Here is a 15,700-nt window from a genome sequence, read left to right as displayed (position 1 = left end):
CTATTTGTATTATTGTTTGATTGAATAAAAAACAATTTTAATAAATAAATTCATTAAATATTTATGGCTAAATTTTATGTTAAAAAACATAACTGAAAATCCTGTATATAATTTTATTATCACCATAGCCTTTGCTAACCAGTTTTGTGTGTGTGTGTGTGTGTGTGTGTGTAACATTTTACTTTCTTGGTTTTTTGTTCACTATAGCCTTTGGTGACCAGTTTTTGGTGTTTATATATATAACTTTTGCCTTTAACTGTTGCCTCACTCTCATTCTTGGGTTTAGTTTTTGTTTTTCATAAACAATATTCATGGAAATTTGACCTCCAGATTTTATTTTATGGTCCATTAAACAACACGGGTATTGCCATTTAGATAACGGTCCGAACGACATTAAAACAACAGAAGTCATTGTTTAGACTTAGGGTATGTTTCTTTAAGAAGTATATTACATGTTTTTTTCGAGGCGTGCCACGCATGAAGTTGGTCGCGCAACACACCTCACAAATAAATATTTTTTTAGTCTAAACACAACAAATTACGTATTTATTTATTTATTTTATTTATGTACCATCAACTACCCATCTTTAATATCTTCTTCCTCCTTTTTAATCACATTTCTGTTTGTAAAGTACATGACAACATAAAAAAAAATTTCGCAAATCATTCATAATCGATATCTCACCATTATTTAATTTTAACCATCAAAACTCCACAAATGCTTAAAAATTCAATGGAAACCAATCATTTTAAAAATAAAAAATTATTAGATTTTGAAAATGTAATAAAATTATTGAACTTGAACGTATTAACTTAAAATTTATTAGAGATTATATAAGATTTTATTCTTTTGACAACAATATCTAATATTAAAAAATTAAGAAACATTTCATATATATGATTTATAATGAAACAATTATTCATATTTATATTGTTAATTTCTTTATCCACGCCACGTAAAAACTTTTTATTATAAAAGGATTCATTGATACTACAAATAACATACTAAAATTTCTTACCACCCTCTTATCAACATCATGCACTTTATTTATTCACACTACTTGAATAGATTTTAATTATATAATCACTCATGAGTTTAAATAAAATAATTTATAAGTATTATATTACTAATATAATTTGTTAGGATAAAACTCTGGAATTTCATGATATTAAAACACAAGTAATAGAAAAAATGATTTATAAACAATTTAAAATGATTTTGCTGCACACACGACAAGTTTTATGATATGTAAGTCCGGATCAGAGCAAACACCAAGAAGCGCATCTAGTGTAGTGGTATCATAGTACCCTCCCACGGTACTGACCGGGGTTCGATTCCCCGGATGCGCATTGCTGTTTTTATGCCAGAGCAGTTCATTTCAGCCTGCATTTCAAGACTGAAACTAATAGGGGATATAGCCATCATTTCTCACAGGATTGTAGCTATCCAATCACCACAAAATAATCGGATGTGTTTTGCCATCATTCTAAAGAATTTAGGGTTTATATATATCTAAACGGGATAAGTTAGAGCGGATGAGCCTTGACTTAGCAGCAATCTTCTTGTCCTCTTCAAGAGATCATTAGAAGAGTGGAACTGTGGAAGGATTTTGAACCATCATTTTAGCAACCGAATAGCCAGCAATACTCCAGGTCTGATTTTTCCTTGCTTGCTCCCCAACATACCTGCCAGTCTTACCATCATAATACTCAAGCCACATAGACTATAGGACAAGTTGTGCCATAAAAAATTATGTCTTGAGATGCATGGAGTCTATGGCACTCACTCACTTGGCCATGACCCGCCATTGTGATAACTCCAGCTTGTGTTTTTAGGATCAAATCCAGTGACTATCCTCCATTCATGTCCTGTGCGGGAGTCACCAGGGAGCTCAAAATGGCAATACAGTTCCCAACTAAGAACCACCGGAAATCCATGCGAGCTGGGCTGGCATTGCCTATCAGGTAACCTCCCCGCAAAGGCATGAAATCAAACACCTAATCAGGAATGGACTCCGGGATGACATTAAATTTATTGACTGTAGTGTGGGAGTACTCCTCAGTTTTGTAGCGATATATGTTTTTTAGCTGTGTGAAATCCAGCCAATATTGTTGCTGAGAGCTGTGATGCGCTTCTTAATTCGCTCGATAAATCCCTTGCTATCGCGCTCTGGTCTTAACATCTGCTTTGCAAACCTTAGTGCAAAGTAGAAAAGTGCTTGGATTTCAATTGGATACCCGTATATTCCCTGTTCCAAAAACAAAAGGAAGTTCAACTGCAAAATTACAGTCCATCAAGAGAAATTATTGAATTTTCCTAATTATCTGGGAACCAAGATTAGAATGGGCTCCTATCCGAACCTCTTCATTAATGCTAGTTGCCATTCAGAATATCCATAAGTGCAATCACAGTTGTTCTCTCCAATCTAGTTAAAAAGAAAGCGAACTGAATGGGCTGCTATTTCAAATTCAAGGGATAAGCTCTCTGCATTTGATGTTCATAACTGCGCATATAAAAACAAGATTGTGCTGAAAGGGAGAAGATATGTAGAAATAAGAAGGGAAACCTAATTTTACGTTGACCTAAAATGAATGACTCAATGATCAGACCTATACTATATAGTGTGGATCAGCATTATCAAATTGAAATGATATGGTTTCCCATATTCCATCAAGATTGTGGATTACAATGAAGAGAAAACTCACCATCCTCCTGTCATCATGCAGCACCCATCTGCACATAAAAGTGTTAGGAAAGTGTCAAAGCCATCCAAAAGGCAAAGTTTAAGTATCAGTTTCATTCCTCTCTGCACTTCTGGGCGATCTAATAGGGCACAATCACGAGTGCGCTTGATATAGGACCTAATAAGAATTATCCACCAGAAACCTGAATCAACAGGCGCCACTCTTCCAATTGCACTGGCACCAAATCCACAAGCAAGGTTTCCTTTTCCTGATCATAGTCATAGAGGACCTTAAAACTTGCAGGCAAGACACCTTCTCCAAGAGCGAAGTTATCAACCCTTTTTTTCCAAACCCTGGAGGTGGGGGGGTCTTCAGCAGAAAATTCTTCACAATCCCAGGTTCTGCAGGTTCCTTCATTAGACATGCTAAGCCACTACGAACAAAATCCCTTACAAAAACCTGCAGGTAATAAAGGGGAAAAGGATAAATCTACAAGTCATGAAAAAAGGAAGAAACAGCATGGGCCAGTCTGGAATAAGTGAAGTTACATAATATAAGCATGAGAACTATGATGGCATTAGCACTATGATCTGACACAATCCAAAATTATGATATGAAAGGCCCAGTTAGCGAAACCTGAACAAAGCACATTGCAAGCGCCGAGTACCATTAAAGAAGGAAATGAAAGCAGCTTTCAAAAGTGCAAGGAATGAGTGGCTAATGTAATATGTGACCAGATGAGACACAATTTCAAACATATTTGAAACACCAAAGGAATTTAGCTCTTGCCACAGCATCAAACAGCTTGCTGTGATCCAATTCATATGCACTGTGATCAAAGGGCCATCTACCTAGTCGGCATGAAAGGTGGATTGGAACCCAAGGACCCTTCAGAGAATCCAAACGATACATTTAGTATACAGCACACAAAGATCAAACTTTCAACCCACCTGGAACTTCAATAACTCTGAAAAGTATTCTAAATCAGAGAACATCAAACCAGCAACATTTTTTCGGGCAAATTCAGATCAGATTTCAATGCTAAGTAAATCACAAGTTAAACCATCCTTTCTTACGTTTAACATGTCTGAAATACTAGGACGTCCTTAAGCCACTGAAGCATACAATTATAACACGAAACACAATTATTTGCACACAGCTCCATTAAATTTCATTTGCCTTCTTCTCTTATTTTAAAACCGCCCATTAAGCATTTCATTTGCCTTCTTCTCTTATTTGCACACTGCTCCATTAAATTTCTCACACTTCATAGAAACTACCTATACGAGGAACACAATTATTCGATTCCGACTTCTTTTTTTTTTGTCTTCAAAATCTATAAACCCAGTTAAAAATCATTCCTTCTTAAATCTCCAGCCTTAGCTCATCCTATCTAACATCTACTGAATACTTGCCTTGTTAATTCTGTGCCTATTTTGAATATATATATTCAAAATAGGCACGGCAGTAACAAGGCAAGTAGTCTGCAGATGTTAGATGTTAATTACCTCTAGAATCACCGTCGACAGATGCGCCAGCCAAATGAAAAGGCCCAGAGAGAGATGAGAAGGGTTTATCGGTTTGACAAAGCAAAGGGCACAAAAACACCAGCGTAAAACACACCGTTTGGTTATTTAAATGGCAGAGACCGTAATTTAAATACAGTGGAGGGGGTTTTGAGGATATTTGCCAGTGACAAACAGACAGCCACTAATTACAGTACTACCCTGAAATTGAAACAGCGATTGCTGAGGAACGAAGCAAAGCATGGTGTTCTTATAGCGTAAAAAGAAAGAAAGAGAACAGCACAGTAAAGCCTGACTGCGGCAGAGCTGATGGATTTTGTGTCTCTGTTTCTCCCTTTTTTCGTTGTAAAGCTTGTTGTCAAATTAAAATACTCAAACTGCTTCATCATTAGAAGTCTCTTCCAAGCCACCACCATTAATAATTAAGCCCTTTGTGCCAGAAAAGAGAAACCCATTAATTTTTCCACTCTATTTATCCAAAACCATGCAATGTGAATCAAAACATAGCCGCTTTCAGTTTCAGCTCTCCTTTGAACCGTAGAAACTAATCTGTATTGTGGATTGCTGGTTTTTTTTTGTAACTATGTTGGGCCTAGTCTCTGCAAAAACCACACCAAATGCCACACCACAACATGTTTCCTTTCCTCAAAACGACAATTGCATCCATAAAAACGGCTATGAAACTCCATCTCCGCTACTAAAACGAACCCCATCACCCTCCTTCGCTAAACCAAAAATCAAACCTCCTAACAAGACACTGCAAGAACTACGCACCCATGAGTCGTCTCTTGATAACCCGGATCTGGGTCCCTTTTTATTAAAGCTTGCCATAGACACCGTAGCTTCTGGTGATAACCAGAATAAGGCCTTGGATTATGCCGCCCGTGCGTCCATATCGTTTGAGAAATCCTCGGGTCTCGGTCTGGACCTGGCTATGAGCTTGCAAGTAGAAGCAGCGATCTATTGCAGCATGGGCCGGTTGGAGGATGCAATTCCGGTTCTAGAACGGTCTATTGAGGCTCTGGATCATAAAAACGGGTCGGATCATGCGGTGGCGAAGTTTTCCGGGTTCATGCAGCTTGGTGACACGTATTCTATGCTGGGGCGAGTAGACCGTTCCATATCGTCTTATGAGTCGGGTTTAAAGATCCAAACTGAGACTCTCGGGGATTTGGATCCAAGTGTTACTGAGACTTGCAGGTTAGGCCCTCCTTTTTAGCTGGGGGCTTATTATAGTCTTTTGCTCTGTGGTTTGCTAACTTGCGCTACTATTCATTCAAATAGGCTAACATAATGATCCCCTTTAACAAATCCACCAATAAAATACCTATCCAATTCAATTTAAATTCTGGTGCAATTTTAACCACCTGCTAAGTTAAAAGTAAATTTGTTATTTGTAGTAATAATTAAATATGTATATATACAGGATGTTTGCTGTGAAACTTGTTTTAACAGTGACAATGGCAGGTACTTAGCCGAGGCTTATGTTCAAGCAATGCAGTTTGACGAGGCAGAAAAACTATGCCAAAGGAGCCTTGAAATTCAAAGGGTGCATAATGCCCCAGCATCACTTGAAGAGGCAGGTGATCGCCGGCTTATGGCTCTTATTTATGAAGCAAAGGGGGACTATGAATCTGCACTTGAGCACCTTGTCCTTGCTAGCATGGTGATGATTGCTGCTGGTCAGGAAAATGAAGTTGCTGCCATTGATGTTAGCATTGGCAATATCTATGTGTCCCTTTGTCGATTTGATGAAGCCATTTTTTCCTATCAAAAAGCCTTAACAGTCTTTAAATCCATAAGAGGAGATGATCACTGTACCATTGCATCAGTCTATATTCGCTTGGCAGATGTGTATTGTAAGACAGGCAAGCTAAGAGAATCCAAATCATATTGTGAGAATGCCCTGAGAATACTTTCAAAGCCAGTGCCTGGAATTGCAACCGAGGAGATTGCTAGTGGGCTGACTGAAATCTCAGCCATCTATCAAGCTTTAAATGAGCACGAGGAGGCGTTGAAGCTCTTGGACATGGCAATGAAGTTGTTGAAGGATACCCCAGGGCAACATAGCATGATTGCGGGAATAGAAGCACATATGGGGGTGATGTTTTACAAGGTTGGAAGGTACGGGGAGGCTCGAAGTTCCTTTAAAAATGCTGTAGCAAAGCTCCGGGCTAGTGGGAAGACTAGATCAGTCTTCTTTGGGATTGTGTTGAACCAGATGGGATTGGCCAGTGCACAACTGTACAGGATAGATGAGGCAGCTCAGTTGTTTCAAGAAGCAAGGGAGATTTTAGAGCAGGAATGTGGCTCATGTCACTTGGATACGATTGGAGTGTATAGCAACCTTGCAGCAACTTATGATGCTATGGGAAGGTGAGAATATTTTTGTATTCATCCCAAGGTCTTTTTTACATCATTACCTGCTATAAACATTTGCAGCTTCTTTTTGTTATCTGTTGCAGTCACTTATTTGGCTTTATCATACCGTCGAACCAGGCGAAACTCTTCATTTTCTACAAAGCATGGCAATCATTTTGCATAGGCTGGTTTTGACAATTGGCATGTATAGTTTCCAAACGGGATAGCATTCACCCTTTACTACTGGTTCACCGAAGGTGTTTACCAGGAATAACGATCCCTTCGCCCCCCCCCCCCCCCCCCCCCCAATATCTACCTCAGATGTTCTTAGATTGTCTTGAAATCCTCGTATTTTGCTTGGTAAAATCTTCAACCTGACTATATGGGACCTATTTATGATTATGGCATTTTGCTTTGGCATGTTTTGGATTGGACCATCTATTCACTCATCTTACATGCTGGGTGATATTTGAAGCCATAGTGTATTCACTTAATGTTATCAGCAAGTCCCTGATGCAAGTTTCAGTGGGTTAGCTTATTGGAGAAACTTTTGTGCATTTGTTGATTACATTTAAGTATTCAATTTATGCGATTACTTTTCAAAGCCAAAAGTTGAGGTTCCTCTGTTGTTGGAGGCGCTGTACTGAATGGAGAATTGTGGTTAACTTTATAGGGTAGAAGATGCAACTGTGATATTGGAGTACATACTCAAGTTGAGAGAAGAAAAACTTGGAACAGCAAATCCAGAAGTTGCCGATGAGAAGGAAAGGCTAGCCATGCTATTGAAGGAAGCAGGGAGGGCTAGGATCAGGAAAGGCAATTCCCTTGTAAATCTCCTAGATTCTAGCTCGTAGAGAATAAAAGATGAAGCTTCAAAGAGATTCTCTGGATTTGGTTTTAGAACTTGACTAGGAATCTCTCCTGCACCTTGTTCTCGAAGACTCAACTGTTTGTAATATAGAAGATCGTGACGTAATTTAGATATCTAGTGGAATCTTCTTGTTTCTTGGGATTCCTTAACAATTTGTTTCCGTGGCAATTTCCTAGTTTATTTGAATAATCCTCAGTCACCAAATGAAATCTCAGATTTATTGAGTTAACAAGTTCTAGTATTTGCTTGTCATAGTTTCGAATGTTGTATATGTTTCTTGTTCTTCTATTTGTTGAAAAAGAAGATAGAGATAGATGGTAGCTTGAAGAAGTTTAACTCTGTTGATTCGAGGATATACATGCCATCTAAAATTTGATTGATAGTTACTCTATCAGGCTGTGGGTGCTACCGTTGATTGTCAATCACCTCATTACTGGATTCGTTTTTGTTAAAATTTAAAATTATTATTGTTTTAAATTATTATTTTTTATATTTTTAAATTGTTTTAATGTATTTATATAAAATTTAAATTTTTTTTAAAAAATATTTTAATATATTTTTAAATAAAAAATATTTTGAATTTGTTTTTGCAGAGAGGGATTTATTTTTACTTTTGTTTTGCAGCGACACTAGTGCTTTCAATTCCAGCCGTGCAAGTTTAGATGCACCCTCTAGCATTGCTTTCACTCAGAGCCCAAGTGGGATGGCATCACTTTTCTCATGCTTTCACTTTCAGAGCCCAAATGCCAGTCAACTATGAGGTATGGCCAATCCAAATTTCAGGTAGAAGAATTCTATGTTTTGTATTCATAAGCATTTATCGAAAAAGAAGAAGAAAATAAAAATTCATGAGCAATTGTGAGTTTCACGAGCCCAAAACTCGAGTTCAATTTTGATTACAAAATTTATCTATTAAAATGAGTCTTCAACTTAATTTACGGTTTCAATTGAGTCCTCAAGTACAAAAATAAGAAATTTATTATAGAAAAAAGCATTGCTCACCATCCTCATATTTCATTGTGAATTTTTATTTATTTTGATACTCAAACTTTTTCTTGCATGATTGTATTCTTTTGAGGCCAAATTAAAGGACAATTTATTCAAATTTATTGACCAAGAACAAGATTGAAAGAACGAAGTCCAATTTGAAAAACACGTTGAAAATAAATGGTGGGTTCAAAGTTCTAGTGAAAAAGCTTAGTTTAGTCCTTCAATTTTTTAAATTATACTCATTTGATCCCTATTTTTTTGCAATTTTATTTTGGTACAAAAATTAATTTTTATTATTTTTTAATCCTTGATTTAAAATAGGAGAGAAAACATTGGATTTAAGCGATAGATAGAAAATCAATGTTAACACCGATTTTAATTACTAAAATGATTGATTTTGGTGTCAACAAGTTTCATTTGGCGAGAAGAGTTCAATTTGGATATTTTTTCACTTTAACATTTTCTAAAAAACCAGATCTAAACTTAGAAAGTTTTATTTTTTTATTTTGAGTTAATTTTGAATTTTTATGCAGTTTTTTAGAGTTATAAATGGTTTTAGCAAGGTGTTTAAGGTTTTTTCTAGATATTTTAGGTAAAAAAAAAAAAAGGGTTTCTATGTAAAATGTCATGAACCCTGATTTTCAGAGTTTCTAGGCACCATAATTTCCAGAATCTGAAGAAATACAAATGACGCATCCTCTATCCTTTATTTTTTTTTTTCAAAAATAATTGAGGCAAGCTCATCACATTAGCATAGTTTACTAAAATATATACTTTTCAAATACGGTATTTGAAAACACCACCCTTAGAAATGCGATATTTAAATTCTAAGAGATGGGAGAAAAAGAAGAAGAAAAAAAAGAGAGTGATATCAACAAACCAGATAAGATAAAATAAAATAACATCAGAAGGGGAGAGTTGGGAGTTGCAGAGAGGAGGAGTGCCCATGAGTGGGATCACGCGTGTGATTTGTAGCATAACTTGCCCTGTTAATTTAGCGTAGCAGCATCTTCGTACTTCATGATGATGGTGACTGAATGATGGGTGCCACGTACTCAACTACCAGCCATAAAAGCATAAGGATAATACCATTAGGATTCGATTGTTTTTACTTTTAAAAATATATCTGAAAAATTTTAATTTTTTTAAAAATTAATATATTTTTTAATATTTTTAGATGATGATAATATTAAAAATATTTTTTTTAAAATACATTTTAATATTTTTATAAATAAAAAATAATTTAAAAAACAACTACAGTAACTCTCCCAATGTCGGTGGATCTCTCTCTGATTCTAATCTTGGGAGCTCCGTCTCTAACATGCTTTTGTTGCATTTAGGTAGATTCTTTATCTGCCTTGAATCTTGAATTTCTCTCCCTCTAACCAATCACAACCCGCCACATGATTAATGAGCACTCTTTCTAATTGAAAACCTGGTTTCTTACACAAGTGTCAACCCAAGCAACCGGGAACCATGCCCAAAAACAATGTTCACTCTCTCCCGGGATACCTATCCCGTGTGCTACTCTTTAATCACCTGCTCAAATTCAGTTTATTTTTTTAATTTCAAATTATTTTTTTATTGTTTTTAGCATGTTAAAAAATAAAAATAATATTATTTTAATATATTTTAAATTAAAAAATACAGTAAAAAACAATTATTATTACACTTATACAGTATCTTAATCTTCTACCATAAAATAACCCCTAATGATTACGGTTCATCTAGTGCAAGAGCATTGGAGCGACTTAATTTTAAAATTGGCTTCGTTGTTTTTCAAGTTTCTTGACACTTTTTTGAATCTGACAATTAAATATATGACAACAGTTCTCCTCAAACTCTCCTGTTTTAAATGGTAAAAAGGTTTCTATGTAATGAAGGACAGGTTAAGCATATATTTTATACATAAATTGAATAATATATATAAATTATTTCACTCTTTTCAACAAAAATATCGGAGTTAAAAAATTAGAATTGAGACAACAGAGACTTGAATTCTCAACTCATTAACAAATATTCTATAAGAAAAACTCATTTACTATTACGCCGACTCATTGTTGATATAATCTAGGCATATGAAAAAGAAAAAAACAAGCTTAATTGTAAAGAAAAACAGGCGGAAGTTTTTTTATATATATTTTTTAGGACATGGATAAAAAGGTAAACAAGGAAACTAATTCTATTCATTGGCTTGTAGTAACGGTTTATTTTTATATTTTAAAAGTATTTTAAAAAAATTTTAAATTTATTTTATTTTTAAAAAATTAATATTTTTTAGTAATTTCAAATCATTTTAATATGCTATGCTAAAAATAATTTTTAAAAAATAAAAAATATTATTTTGATATATTTCCAAGAAAAAATCACTTTATAAAACAACTATAACTACATTTTCAAACTTCCCATATTTGTTTCAAAATGAATTTCAAACAATATTTTTAAAATTTAAAAGTTTTTATATTTAAAAATTATTTTAATATATTAATACTAAAAATAATTTTTTAAAAATAAAAAAAAATTATTTTAGAAGACAACTACTACACTTCCTAGCATCATCATAGTGTACCTGTAGTGGATTTTTATTTAGGCCTAGGAGAAGTCGAAAGGATTGTGGGGTTGGATTCTCCCTGCGCGGCCCTATCATTTGGTGGTCAGCCAAATAAAGATGGAAGGTCTTATCTCGAAAATAAGGGGTGGACCCACACCCCACCTAGGCAATTGCCGACTTGCCGTCTTAATCAACTGACACGTGTTGAGGACGGATAACCGCTTGACTTATATAATATAACCATGGGAGAAAAACCACTAGCAAGAAGAACGGAGTAACTCCTCAGGCCAAAATGGGAAACGTGGGCCACGCTTGTTAAGAAGGAACATATAGAAACGGAGCCGTTTAAGATGACTTTAATGAAAAGTAGCTGGGTTAGTAGAGAGAAGAACGTGGAAGACGATATCATAGAGAATGATAACTGAAAGAAAACCTGACAAAATACCCGTGATCGGATTCAATCTGTTTGGTTTGACGAGTACAATCGAATCGAATCGAATCGAATCGAAACGGTTCTTTTCAACCTCTTAATGATTTTAAAACTGTCTGCTGCGAGTACTCAGATAATTGAATACAATTAGATTTGCTTGCTAGCTGATTAGGGATAATGATATATCGCCGACAGACAAAAGTTTCATCCACTTGTTCATATCATTTCCGTTCATTTTTTTGACTGATTCAATCTCCACATCCTCTCTCTCTCTCTGGTTTGTACTCTTCCTTTTCTCGCTTTATTTATTTGTTTGCTTTATTTATTATTATTATTCTGCTAGTTGGTTGGTTACTTTGGATATGTTTACTGCTACTTGGATGTAACATTGAGGCAGATTTGTTAGTTTATTTCTTCGCTATTTTTGTTGTTTGTTCTTAATCTAGTGTTCATGCTTTGATTTTCTTTGAAGGATTTTGATCTTGCTTCTTCTACATATAATAATGTGAGATAATCTCGTTGAAATTTACTGTAATCCATATCCTTAGCCACCTTGTGTTAGTTGTAGTGTATGATTTTGTATAAGAGACGCTTAGTGAGTGCTTTGGGGATAATAAGTTGATGATTGTGTGTGTGAGAGAGAGTGTTTATGTGTGTCATTTTATTGGGATTCATGAAATTCTCTCGCTCAATTTGCTTTCATCCAATCATACCTTTGCAAGTCTCGTTAGCACCTACGCATTCCTTGCTTAAAGTTTGGAAGTTTTCTACTGCTTTTGAAAGGAATTTGCTTAATTGTGCATGCTACACAGAAGAATTTTGCATCTTTTAAGTGTTTTCTTGTGGATGGATCTCCTATGATAAGATCGTTTTGTTTTGTTGCCTGCTTTAGCCATTGGTTTCATTTGCTCTTTTTATATAATAGAGATCCACTCCTATGTTCAATTATTGTTTTAGCAGCATGCTCTAGTTTTTTGTGCAAAGCTTCTTGTATAATCTCTGATTCTAGTTACCAGTCTGGTATTTCTGAAGTCTGGCCACTATACTTTATATAAGGAAAACTTCCTCGACAACGTTTGAATCCTCTACAAGCTTGTCCTACTCACGTTATTGTCAGTGGATCAGTGTGGGGGTGTTCAAGTTCAATGCTTTCTTTGGATAAGCATTGATTATGCGTACCAAAATACTGATTGCTATATTAATTGGTATCTGAGCATGATTTAATGTTTGCTGTTATTAAAATTATCTAATTCCAGAGGACTCTTTATTCTCCATTGCATTTTAACTGCCAAATTTTCCTCCACTTTTGAGCTTCATTGTCTGTAGAGCTAAAAAAGATTTTGTACTCTTATGTAGGAGAATCACTGAATTGTGATCAAAGTTTCTTATAAATAGTCGATGTGTGAAATAAAAGACAGGAATGGCAGCAGCAGAAGCCAGGGCTGTATGGCAAAGAACGGCTAATCGCTGTTTTGTTCAAGAAGATGCGAAAAGAGCTCCCAAGCTAGCTTGCTGCCAGTCATCATCTTCATCATCTAAGCAATTGGATGGAGGACCAACAAGTGCAGCAGATATGCCAGATCAATCTTCTGGAGGTTTCATGCCTCTCAGAAGGTACCCCTCATATTCCAGTCTACCCCCTGATACAAGGTGGTGGCTTCAACTGCAACCTAGTTATGGTTACCAAAAATGTTTTACACTTGAGCAGTTGAATGCCTTAGAAGCTGAGTTGGAAAGCTTGAGAGCTGACATTGTAGACTCACCTTCTAAAAGCAAGTTTTGCCAACAAGATGACACAGACAGCATTTTTGTGGATGGCAGCAAGAATAGCGAGTCTTCTCTTGATTCATGTTGTATGATCCCTGCTGATTATGTGATGAAAGATCATGATGTTAAGAAGCAAGAGCTAAAAGTTTTATATGACAAGGATTTTCAAGAATTTAAGAACTCCAAGTTGATGGAGATGGAACCTACCGGATGGCCCAAATCACAAAAGGACAGTGCGTATGGTTTTGATCCAGAATCTGCTTGGATTGGGGGTGAAAAGAACATGCCATGGTGGCGAGTGACGGATAAAGATGACTTGGCCTCCTTGGTTGCACAGAAGTCACTTGATTACATTACGAATTGTGACCTCCCCCCACCTCAGAAGATGAACATCGGGAAATACCCATGTGCTCGCCCCGGATCTTTTCAGCATGATAATACACCGGCATCATCTTTGGATTGGAAGGAACAAAGCGGTTGCATCTCCTCTGCAACTGATCCTGTACAGGGCTGTCCCAAATTTGAAGGCATGCCTGGAAAACAAAGGGCTTCAACTGACAGGTTATCACAAAGTGATTCTGACAAGGCATGCAGGTATGTTTTTACTTTTTAGATCACATCATCTGGTGGTGGTATTTGTTACCCATTAGTTCTGTACAATATACAAAGGCATCAATCTATTAGTCAAATACAACATGGTTCTGACCAGTCATCCAAGTATTTTCTTAGCTTGTATCATCTGGTGATATTTGTTCTTGAATAGGTCTGCCTGATATGTAAATGCATCAATCTATTGGCCAAATACTGCTACACATGTCCTCTTTTACTGTACTACTTCTCTGCTATTATGTGTCAAGCTAAAATAGCTGTTTATTAACATGTCGATTCTACTATGTGCATGTATCTGCTGATCATCCATGGTGTTCAAATCCCTTACCTACAACCTGAAATACAGTTTTACGAAAACCAATATGGAAACTGCAGAAATTGGACTAGTTTCTCAGGGTGATCCTTGCAAGGCTCAACTACTGGAAGCACTCCGTCACTCTCAGACACGTGCAAGGGAAGCTGAGAAGGTAGCAAAGCAAGCCTGTGCTGAGAAGGAGCATACTATCAAACTCTTCTTCAAACAAGCCTCTCAACTTTTTGCATATAAGCAGTGGTTCCAACTGTTGCAGCTCGAAACCCTTTACTACCAGATGAAGAATAGCGATCAGCCCATGTCTAATATCTTCCCTGTAGTTCTTCCATGGATTCCTCGGAAAGGTAGGAAACTGCGCAAGAGTTGGCAAAAGTCATCCAAGGGTAAACGAGGAAAGCGATGTCGTCCAAAGCATGACATTGGCACGTATGCTGTTGCTTTTGCATTAGGGTTGAGTCTTGTTGGTGCTGGATTGCTGCTGGGATGGACTGTGGGTTGGATGCTGCCTTTCTAGATCACCAGCCAAAATTCTCACTTGTGAAAAATTGATTTACAAGGGAAAGTGATTGCGTTACATTTGCTTCCATATGTAAGTAGTTTTTTTTTTTTTTTTTTTTTTTTGTATTTGTTTCTTCTTCTTGATGTTACCTCTTGTATAGATGATGTGAGGAGTTGTTCATGTGTATATGTTGGGTTGAACGTGTTCTGGCACTAGAAGATCTCATCAATTATCTCTCTTGGTGATCATCTGTATATTCAATTTATCTATAGCAACGATTCGGCAGTATTGCTGCTATTTCCCTCTCTTGCTTCAATGTTGTGGTCTTGGGAGTGAAATTTTTCAAGATTCAGGGCTAAAAGTTGCCCTAATAATCTGAATACTGACCCTTTCTGTTTTATTAATTAATTTGCTTGATTTCGTGTGTAGGCTCGACTGTAATCCCAGGTATCTCAGAATCACGCCGGCTTGGCACCTATCAAATTGTTCTAAAAGATTAGAAAACATGATGGCCAATATTGTGGTGGTGTTGATGATCACGAAAATATCATTATCATTGATTACCTGCCTGACCTCTTTACTCAAAACTATAAGCGGCCTACCAATTTATCTACAAATAGTTCCGACAATGATAGCCAACTGATTCTAATTTGAAAATAGAAGTGGTGTTTAGTATTTTTTTTAAATTGAATTTTATTTTTAGTTTCATTTTATTTTTGTTTTTTAGATGGTTTTATTATGATGATATGAAAAATAAATTTTAAAAACTAAAATAAAATAATATTATTTTAATATATTTCTAAAAAAAAACATTTTAAAAAATAACATATATTATACTCTCAAACAAATAGTAATGAATTCAGAGATTTTACTAAGTCTCTAATTTTAAAAGTAAATAAATATATATATTTTTATTTTAGATAAAAATAAAAAATATAAATATATTCTACATGGTAACTATTTTGACCTCTTATCTCCGTATGTTTAGTTTAAGAATATGACTTAAATATAGATTCGTGAAAATTTTATTTATTTTATTTAAAATTAATAATTTTTTTTATATTTTTGAATGTTTTTGATGTGGTGATGTAAAAATAA

General features: G+C 35.6%; 2 protein-coding genes, 1 non-coding gene and 1 pseudogene across 4 annotated transcripts; 3 read left to right on the top strand and 1 right to left on the bottom strand.

Moving 5' to 3' along the window:
- Nucleotides 1–1,279: 1,279 nt before the first annotated feature.
- Nucleotides 1,280–1,350, top strand: TRNAG-CCC (transfer RNA glycine (anticodon CCC)). Its single transcript has one exon. It is a non-coding gene; the product is annotated as a tRNA-Gly (tRNA).
- A 48-nt stretch (nucleotides 1,351–1,398) lies between these two features.
- Nucleotides 1,399–3,597, bottom strand: LOC18105245 (alkaline/neutral invertase CINV2-like; annotated as a pseudogene).
- Nucleotides 3,598–4,285: 688 nt separating this feature from the next.
- On the top strand, nucleotides 4,286–8,322 carry LOC7486780 (protein KINESIN LIGHT CHAIN-RELATED 1). 2 transcript variants are annotated; one of them, XM_024585681.2, is made up of 3 exons: nucleotides 4,286–5,411; nucleotides 5,679–6,587; nucleotides 8,068–8,322. In XM_024585681.2, the coding sequence occupies exons 1-3, from the start codon at nucleotides 4,795–4,797 to the stop codon at nucleotides 8,201–8,203; spliced, it is 1,662 nt and encodes a 553-aa protein (XP_024441449.1). In that variant the 5' UTR covers nucleotides 4,286–4,794; the 3' UTR covers nucleotides 8,204–8,322. The 2 variants fall into 2 exon arrangements, with proteins under 2 accessions (XP_024441449.1, XP_002320874.1); XM_002320838.4 differs by lacking the exon at nucleotides 8,068–8,322 and adding an exon at nucleotides 7,246–7,684.
- A 2,926-nt stretch (nucleotides 8,323–11,248) lies between these two features.
- LOC7486779 (uncharacterized) lies at nucleotides 11,249–14,907 on the top strand. The gene is made up of 3 exons (XM_024585575.2): nucleotides 11,249–11,691; nucleotides 12,771–13,775; nucleotides 14,137–14,907. The coding sequence occupies exons 2-3, from the start codon at nucleotides 12,835–12,837 to the stop codon at nucleotides 14,615–14,617; spliced, it is 1,422 nt and encodes a 473-aa protein (XP_024441343.1). The 5' UTR covers nucleotides 11,249–11,691; nucleotides 12,771–12,834; the 3' UTR covers nucleotides 14,618–14,907.
- Nucleotides 14,908–15,700: the final 793 nt, after the last annotated feature.

Source organism: Populus trichocarpa, chromosome 14 (genome assembly GCF_000002775.5).
Source record: "Populus trichocarpa isolate Nisqually-1 chromosome 14, P.trichocarpa_v4.1, whole genome shotgun sequence".
Classification (NCBI taxonomy): domain Eukaryota; kingdom Viridiplantae; phylum Streptophyta; class Magnoliopsida; order Malpighiales; family Salicaceae; genus Populus; species Populus trichocarpa.
Note: the sequence above shows the minus strand (reverse complement) of the source record. Positions and strands in the feature narration are given on the sequence as shown.